At 42.2% G+C, this 9,732-nt stretch overlaps 1 protein-coding gene across 1 annotated transcript in view; it reads left to right on the plus strand.

The window, feature by feature from the left end:
* The window catches only part of LOC101988201 (complement C5-like), a 101,889-nt gene that overhangs the window by 27,314 nt on the left and 64,843 nt on the right, over positions 1-9,732 (plus strand). The window contains exons 7-8 of the mRNA XM_005345998.1: positions 6,737-6,827; positions 7,903-8,017. Of these exons, the coding sequence (XP_005346055.1) occupies positions 6,737-6,827; positions 7,903-8,017 (206 nt within the window). The remainder of the gene's footprint in view (positions 1-6,736; positions 6,828-7,902; positions 8,018-9,732) is intronic.

Below are 9,732 nucleotides of genomic sequence, written 5' to 3' on the forward strand. Positions count from 1 at the left end.
GGCAGAGAGACAGTTGTGATGGAGGGGTGAGGGCAGAGAGACAGTAGTGATGGAGGGGTGGAGAAAGAGAGACAGTAATGATGGCTTCTAGCACTTACTTCCAGTTTGTGCTATCAGCTTTGAAGAAGCCACCCTATCCTCCTGGACCGTGTCCTTCATGACAGAGTTGGAGAAATGTAGGTCCTTGAGGTGCTTGGTTTATTAGAGTCCTTTCTAGATTTACAGGATAAACAATTTAGAGATAAGGGAGTGGAGTCCGGTAAGATTCATTTAGAAATTGAACATATTCATATTTCGAGATCAGCCATATTACTGGGCCTATAAATAGCTTAATTTCCCATTTCTTATAGTAGTTTACTCCAGTAGCTGTGTGCTGTGTTACAGGACTGAACATCTCTGCTTGAAGCCATTCTTTATTTCCTCAGGAGCATCATAGTAAGGGAGGTGCACAGTTAATCAGAGAGGACAGGTGATAGATTAAGATCCCTGTCACTTCTTCTAAGGGACCTCTCTCCCTCCCGTATGTCTGCTGTGCTCTGTTCATATCCAGGTTTTGCTGGTATCTTGCTTCCTGTAGTTGCCTGCATCCATTCTTCTCACCGGGCTTACCGGCACACCACAGCAGCCTCCTCCGGCATTGTGGGTTCTGAACTGTCTCACTTGGTATCCGTCAAGTAATCTCAAAATGAAATCATAGTGTTCACACCAGCGAGCGCCTAGTGACCAGCTCTTCATTCCCCCTAAAATGAACTCCAAGTCTTTAGGTTGAGCTGGCCCCTAATTGCTTCTTCTTTGCCTCATTTTCCACAGCCTTGGGAATGTTACCAATGGTGTTTCCCATTTCCCTTCCTTGCCCAGTCAATTCCACTCATGCCTCAGTCTAACATTCATTTACTTGGAGAAACTTTCTTTGAATTTGTTTCTGATCCAGGACCTCAGAACTCCTTCCCCTTTGTCACGCAGTGACGAATTCATCACGTCTGTAAAGTTACTACTTATCCCTATTGCAGTTTGATTACTGTTGTGGTAATAAAATACTGTCCTGGTTAGGGTTACCATTGCTGTGATGAAACACTATAGCCAAAGCGACTTGAGGAGAAAAGGGTTTATTTAGCTTCCATTTCCACATCCATAGTCCATCACTGAAGGAAGCCAGAACAGGAACTCAAACAGAGCAGGAACCTGGAGGCAGGAGCTGATGATGCTGAGGCCATGGAGGGTGCTGCTTACTGATTCGCTCCCCATGGCTCGCTCAGCCTGTTGGTTTGCCTTGTCCAACTTTGATGCTATGGTTTTTATCTTGTATATTTTATTTTGTTGTTTTGTTGTTATCTCTTTAAAGTCTGTTCTTTTCTAATGAGAGACAGAAAGGAAGTGGATCTTGATGGCCGGGAAAGAGAGGAACTAGGAGAAGTGTAGGAAGGGGACACTGTAATCAGAAAGGAATCTATTTGTAATAAAAAGGAAGCATTTTAACCAGCAAAGTACTATGGCCAGAAGAAACTTAGAGAAGGGAGGATTTATTTGGCTGATCTTCCCAGTCACAGTTCCTCACTGAGTGCAGTCAGGAACCTAAAACAGAAACTGCAGAAGAACACTGCCTACTGGATTGCTCACAGGCCCATGTCTAGATAGCTTTCTTATAGGGCCCATGACCACCTGTCCATGGAATGGTGATGCCCACAATGGGCTGGTACCTCCTACATCAGTTAGCAATCAAGACAACCCTCCACAGACATGCTAGCACCAGAGTTTATGACAGCACATAAATACTGGATGGATTATATATATTGATAAAAGAGAGATACTAAATAAACCCTCATGCCTGGTGGTGGTAGAGCACACCTTTAATCCCAGCACTTGGGAGGCAGAGGCAGGTGGATCTCTGTGAGTTTGGGGCCAGCCTAGTCTACAACAGCTAGTTCCAGGACAGGCTCCAAAGGTACAAAAAAAACTTGTCTTGAAAAACAAAACAAACCCTGCATTTTCCTTTCTCATTTTCAATTTGATAAACACTCATTAAAGAAACACTATGTTTAAGACTTACAAGAAAGATAAGAGAAAGAGATAGACAGACAGATGACAGATAGCTAGAGAGAGAGAGAGAGAGATACACAGAAACAAAGATACTTCTTGTTCTGTTTTAAGAAACTGATATTTTACCAGAGGAAATAATCTATTGTCCATAATATACACTATAATCAAAATATAAATCAGGTGATTTTGGTATATCAAGCCTAGATCCACTTTGATTTGGAGAGAGGAACAGCTTATCAGAGATATCATTGTTGTTGTTGATGATGATGATGATGATAGAGATGATGATGGTGACGGGGAAGATGATGATGGTGATGAGGAGGAGAAGGATGGGGATGATGATAATGATGGGGATAATGATGATGATGGGGATAATGATGATGGAGATGATGATAGGGATAATGAAGATGATGATGATGGGGATGATGATGATGATGATGGAGATGATGAAGGTGATAGGGATGATGATGATGATGATGATGATGATGATGATGATGATGATGATGATGATGGAGATGTTGACCGGGATGATGGAGATGGTGATGGGGATGATGATGACAATGGGGATGATGATGGTGATGGGGGTGATGGGGATGGGGATGATGATGAGGGTGATGATAATGATAATAGGGATGATGATAGGATGAAGAGCATGAGAATGATGATGATTAATGTAGGCAAATAATGCTCATTTGTTTCCCGGCCACCCAGACCTGAAATAATCACACTGAAACTCTATTCATTAAAACACTGCTTGGCTTATTAACTTGGGTTTCTTATTAACTAACTATTACATCTTAAGTTAACCCATTTCTAATATTTTATATATTGCCATGAAGCTTGTGGTTTACGGGTAAGGTTCCAGCATCTGTCTCCTTTAGCAACTATATGGTGTCTCTCTGACTCCATCTTCTTTTCTCTTCTGTATCTGCTTGGAATTCCTGCCTTGCTCTATTCTTCACTGCCACAGGCCCAAAGCAGTTTCTTTATTAACCAATGGTAATAAAACATACTCACAGCATATAGAGGGGAATCCCACATCACCTCCCCCTTTTCTAAATAAAAAAGAAGGTTTTAATTTTTTTAAGTTTTATTACTTTTTTATTGAGAAAAGGAAAAAAAAGTTTCCCCTTCCTCCCAGCCTCCCATTTCCCTCCCCCTCCTCCCATCCTTCTCCCCTCCCACTCCTCTCCCCCTCCCTCTCCAGTCCAAAGAGCAGTCAGGGTTCCCTGCCCTGTGGAAAGTCCTAGGTCCTCCCCCCTCCGTCCATGTCTAGGAAGGTGAACATTCAAACTGGCTAGGCTCCCACAAAGCCAGAACATGAAGTAGGATCAAAACCCTGTGCCATTGTCCTTGGCTTCTCATCAGCCCTCATTGTTCGCCATGTTCAGAGAGTCCAGTTTTATCCCATGCTTTTTCAGTCACAGTCCAGCTGGCCTTGGTGAGCTCCCAATAGATCAGCCCCACTGTCTCAGTGGGTGGGTGCACCCCTCATGGGCCTGACTTCCTTGCTCGTCTTCTCCCTACTTCTGCTCCTCATTGGGACCTTGGGAGCTCAGTCCAGTGCTCCAGTGTAGGTCTCTGTCTCTATCTCCATCCATCACCAGATGAAGGTTCTATGGTGATATGCAAGATATTCGTCAGTATTGCTATAGGATAGGGTTGTTTCAGGTTCCCTATCCTCATCTGCCCAAAAAACTAACTGGGGACATCGCCTTGGGCTCCTGGGAGCCACTCTAGGTTCAAGTCTCTTGCCAGCCCTAAGGTGGCTCCCCTAACTAAGAATTGTGCTTCCGTGCTCCCCTATCCAACCTTCCTTTATCCCAATCATCCTGTTTCCCCAAGTTCCCCCTATCTTCCCCTTCTCCCTTTTCTCTCACCATCTCCCTTACCCCCAACCCACCCCACCCCCAAGATCCCACTTTTCTCCTCGGCAATTTTGTCTACTTCCCATAGGCAAGAGGATAACTATATGTTTTTCCTTGGGTTCACCTTCTTATTTAGCTTCTTTAGGTTCACCAATGTTGACTCTGTGACCCTTATTTATGGCTAGAAACCAATGGTTTTAATTTTAACATAGTAAGATTACATGCAACAAAAGAGTTATCAAGCAAGAATTACAGTTACAATGTCTTGTTCATTTGACAAATTAAGGAAAATACTCTATCATTTATCCTATTTTGTGAGTCTAAAGTTTTAAACCTAAACTATCTTTTATAATTATAACTATCTTTCTTCAACTCCATCAAAGACTTCAGAAGGATATAATATAACCTATGTAAACAAGAAGTGCATTGTGAGCAACTTCCAAACTCTAGAATTAAGAGAGACATTTCTCTGCCTAGACAGTCACCCAAAGTTCTTCTGTAATGTTAGGGCATCCATCTTCAGCCTACAGGCCATAGTTTCTGACAAATGTTTTTATGAAGCAGGAAAATTAAAGATCTCTTATGCCTTGTACTGGCAAAGTTCATCTGTTGCTTTCTTCTGTGTCCTGCAAAATGTCTAGCAATTCTCTCATGAAGCAGGAACTCCAAATGACTGTCTCACCTTCTTTTGGCAAGTTCAGCAGTCATTTTTCTGTGAGTCCTGCATGTTTAGTTTATACACCATAGCATCAAGCAGTCCAGGCAAGAGCAGTTTCTTACACAAATGTCTAACCTACTCCATAAGGAGTCTCTTCAGTGACCATCATTCTCTTGAAGTAGGATGGTGCTGCCAGAAGCAGATGTGTCTCATTGTCGTGGAAAGTCTAAGTTCTTAAAACATTTAAATGTCATATTCTGTAAGTCTTTGGAAGGTTTGAAGAATACCTATCCATCTGAAATATATCTCTGTACATCTAGAAAACCTAACTAACATAACTACAAGCTTGACTATTGTAGATTACTATCTATTGACCATCTATTAAACTGTATTTCTTAATTATACATTACATTTTTAAAAGAACTGCACAAACACAATACTTTAAACATGAGAAGAAATATACATATAACAAAATTGACATAAAATTTGTACCAAAAGACGAAGATCCATACCAACGCAAATTTCTACAGCCTATCCACCTTTAAATGTAAACAAACATTTATAAACAATATTTGGGAACTTGGGCTCAGTTCTCTCCAAACTGCTTCCTGCTTTTTGTTGGGAAAAGTATTTTAAGGGGTTCACAGAGACCTTTCAGGTGGTCGTGGCCCATCAAATCGCATTAGTCTAGAAGGAATCCACAGATTCTCATCCTCTGTGGAAACAAAGCACAACCTCTTTTCCAAAGCAACATAACCTTAGACACAAATTTTGAAGTCAAGATATCTTTAAAGTGTATATGTTGGTTTATCTTAGCAGCCCCCAGAATCAAATATCTCTCTGCATTTAGCTAATTCACAGTCAAAAAATTCAAAGAAAATACAATAATATATATATAATCCAGATTCTCTGTGTATATTCCATCTTTACATGGCTTGTTTACTTACTCTATTACTTTTTATAAGTTTAATATTTATTTTATTACCTTTATTCCTTTCATTTATGACTGTCTGTATTCTTTTATATTATAATTGTCTATACTCTTTTTCTTCTCTCTCCCAAGCCTAAGTATAATTATACAATACTGTAACCCATTTAGAGGTATTTTTTATCTAAATATGTCTTTATTGTGTGCGTATCTGCAATTATTTTCTGAACAGAAATGTCTTTTTTTATGTAAACAGGCATGGCTAGGACCAGCTCTGCAGCCCTGCCTGTTGACTCTGCCCAGTCTAACATGGCAAAGTCATGTTCACTGCTTCTGAGAGCCATACACACCACCCCAGCTCAGGTTCACAGTGGGTCTGTGTCACCATTAAGCAATTTGTAACACACAGCTCACAGACACCATTTAAGTGCTCAGCCTCCTTAAAGAGCCAGAGCTATTTGTTCAACTAGCAGAAACCAGGAAACCCTTCCCTAAAGAGGCCACACAGTCTTTGCTGTCAATGCTGAGTCAGGAAGACCTCTCTTAAAGGAGCCGTGGTGCCCCTGCTTTCCTCCAGCAAATGGACTCATCCAGGAAAAAAAAATACAGCTACCAAGAAGCTGTGTTAAACTCTGTTTTATGTATAGAATTTCTATTTAAACTCTCTCAGGTTTTATGTGGATGTAATTGCCCACATGGGTGCCATTTTTTTAGGTGAGATCTGCTCATTTGTTTCCTGGCCACCCAGACCCAAAATAATCACACAAAAACTGTATTAATTAAAACGTCACTTGACCTAATCGCTCAGGCTTCTTATTAACTAACTCTTACATCTTAAATTAACCCATTTCTATTATTTTATATATTGCCATGAGGCTCATGGTTTACTGGTTGGTTCCAGCATCTGTCTCCTTTGGCAACTACGTGGTGTCTCTCTGACTCTGCCTTCTTTTTTCTTCTATCTCTATTTGGAATTCTCGCCTTGCTCTATTCTGTGCTGCCACAGACCCAAAACAGCTTATTTATTAAACAATGGTAATAAAACACACTCACAGCATACAGAAGGGGGTCCCACGTCACATGGAGATGCTTTATTAATGCTACCAGTTATCTGCCTAGAAAGTATAGATGTCTGATGTGCTTCAGGGCCCATTATGGCTAAATGGTAACACCATCTCTTCATTTCTATTTCTAATTCATTTCTATTTCTAAATGATAACACCATCTCTTCATTTCTTTTTCCAGTCTTGCCGCGTTTCTCTGTTTCCATAGAGCCAGAAAGTAACTTCATTAGTTATAAGAACTTTAAGAATTTTGAAATCACTGTGACAGCCAGGTAAGTTACGTTAGTTCTGGTTCTAGCTCTCAGAATTTTCCTTAGGTGACCTGTGACTTACTGTGTTCCGTGACTTTGGAGATGAACTGAGACTTCATGCTGACTGCTCTGTTTGCCTATCCTGATGTCAGCTTCGAAGGCAGAAAAAAAAAATGTCCTCGAGATTAAAACTCAGTATATGCATTCATAAACACATAGTCAGCCTTTCTATGCTGTGAACATACACCATAACCACAGCAACTCTTATAAGGACAGCATTTAATTGGGGCTGGCTTACAGTTCAGAGGTTCAGTCCGTTATCATCATGGTGGAAATATGGCAGTGTGCAGGAGTCCGTGGTGCTGGAGGAGTAGCTGAGAGTTCTACAGCTTGTAGGCAACAGGAAATTGACTGAGAACCTGGGTGGTATCCTAAGCATAGGAGACCTCAAAATCCACCCCCACAGTGACGCACTTCCTCCAACAAAGCCACACCTCCTAATAGTGCCATTCCCTGTGAGCTTATGGGGGCCAGTTACATTCAAACCACCACACAGCATGATTTAGGGTATGGAGACTGACACAAAAGGTTCCACTTATTATCTCATCTCTAATATAATACTTCAATTAATTCTTTGAAAATTAAACACAAGCATACAATGTCTCTTAATTATATTACCCACCCCACTTTTCTCTGGCCAAACTGGAAAGATGCATCCCATTTCTGCTTCCTGGACTGTCCAAATGATAGGATCCACAGCCACGTGCTCCTGTCTCCATGAGCTCCACCCTCTTTCTTTGCCACAGTGGACACTCCCTTTTTAAGTCATGCAGCCTTGAGCTACCCTTTTTTTGAGAAAGGTTCTCACTAAGTAGCCCCTGATGGCCTAGAGGTCAATATGTTGACAAGGCTGACCTTGAACTCAGAGTGCTGGGATTAAAAGCTGTATTTTTCCTGGTGTGGCCTTCTAGGGGTGGAATACAACAGTGGGTGGATGTGTATTGTGTGCCTTATATAATTTAATATTGTTAGATTTTTTTCCGAGTCATCTATTATAATGATGTTAGAGAAACAACTTTCTGCTCTTGTTTGACAGATATTTTTATAATAAAGTAGTCTCCGATGCTGAAGTGTATGTCTTTTTTGGGTTGAAAGAAGACATAAAAGAGGATCAGAAGGAAATGATGCAGAAGGCAATGCAAGTCACAAGGGTAAGATGTTTGCTGAGACTTCAAAAACAATGTGAGGAGGGATAGTCACCTGCAAGCCCTCTAGTTCAATCCCACATCTGTACAGATGTGGACAGTGAGGTTAAAATTCTCAGTCAGCGTCTATTGCCCTTCAGATAAATCTCCCCTTTCAAACCCCAGGGCAAGCTGACTACAGATATGAGCCATGCTGGCAACCTCTGGCTGGATTGAGGGATTGAGGGACCCATTTCAACAAGCAAGGGGGAAGAACAGTCCAGTATGACACTTGGGCCTTTACATACACATTTTCCTGCCCTTGCCTGTATACTCACAAACATGCAAAAAGATGTATACACACATGCTCATACAGCAAACAGAACATACATGCATGCATGCAAACCAGAAGCAAAGAAAATAAACACACAGCCCTTTCTTTGGCACCAGCCTCCCCAGACAGCTAACATCATGCCGTCTCTCTCCCTCCTGACTTAGCAGTCCACTGTCTCCAAGTCTCCCCTCCGCTCCATGCCTTCCTGTCTCCTCTGAGTCTAATTCCTTCTCACTCTCTGTTTTTCAACACAGTCCCCTTTTCTTTGGTCACAGCCCCTGGCCACCCAAACACAGTTAGTCGGCCATTCTATGTATTCCTGTTAATCCCAACAGGATTAACTACCACTACCACAGTTTGAGTCAAATTTGAACCAAGCTTGATTTTCATTGGAGTGCACCAAGGGTGGGCCAGCGGCTTCCTCCTAAGCTGGGTAAAGACAGCAACACCGAATCCATCTCTTGGGCTTCTTTTAAGAGGTAAAATCAAGAGTAGTTTTACAAAAGAGAGACAATGAGGTAATAAGGAAATGCAAAAACAAGTTTTAAAAAATCACGTGATCACCCACCGTGTGATTAGGGAGGGGTCAGGGAGGGTCAGGGAGAGTCAAGGGCAGTAAGGGTATTATAAAAAACAAATCAAGGTCATGGGTTGCGGAAGGTCAGGTTCCAGGAAACAGAGAGAAACTCAACTCTCACAGTAAATAGAAACTTTTTTTTTTTTTTTGGTTTTTCGAGACAGGGTTTCTCTGTGGTTTTTGGAGCCTGTCCCACCACCGCCCGGCTGGAAACTTATTTTTTTTAAATACAGCATAATGTCTCCTGCATTCAAAATGGAGTCAGGCAGGCTCCTCATTCCCAGGCCTCAGGTCTCATTAAAGTATGTTTATACTTTCTTCAGTGTGGCTTTCAACTAGGGTGGGGAGCATCTAAGACAACGGATGCTTAACAATGCCCAGAATTATTTATGATTGTTTAAAAATAAATCTGCTTTCTGGTATTGAGCTGCTGAAGGCAGGAATGTCTCTTCGGTACAGAGCACCGGTGCAATGTGCAGTGTAGACGCTGCTGACATCCTCCGGGCAGAGCGCCCACACCGTGTGCAGTGTAGACGCTGCTGACATCCTCCGGGCAGAGCGCCCACACCGTATGCAGTGTAGACACCGCTAGCATCCTCGGGACAGAGCGCCCACACCGTGTGCAGTGTAGATGCCGCTAGCATCCTCGGGACAGAGCGCCCACACCATGTGTGGATGCTGGTGAAATCTGTCCAGGGTTATGTGTGTACTGTTACAGGGACTGAGATTCCAGCCCTTGCTCCCTTGTTTCTCGTTTCATGCTTTCCACAGTACCCCACAGATGGCATGAGGGCTCCTCTCTTTCCACAGTACCCCACAGATGGCATGAGG

Source organism: Microtus ochrogaster, chromosome 4 (genome assembly GCF_000317375.1).
Source record: "Microtus ochrogaster isolate Prairie Vole_2 chromosome 4, MicOch1.0, whole genome shotgun sequence".
Lineage (NCBI taxonomy): Eukaryota > Metazoa > Chordata > Mammalia > Rodentia > Cricetidae > Microtus > Microtus ochrogaster.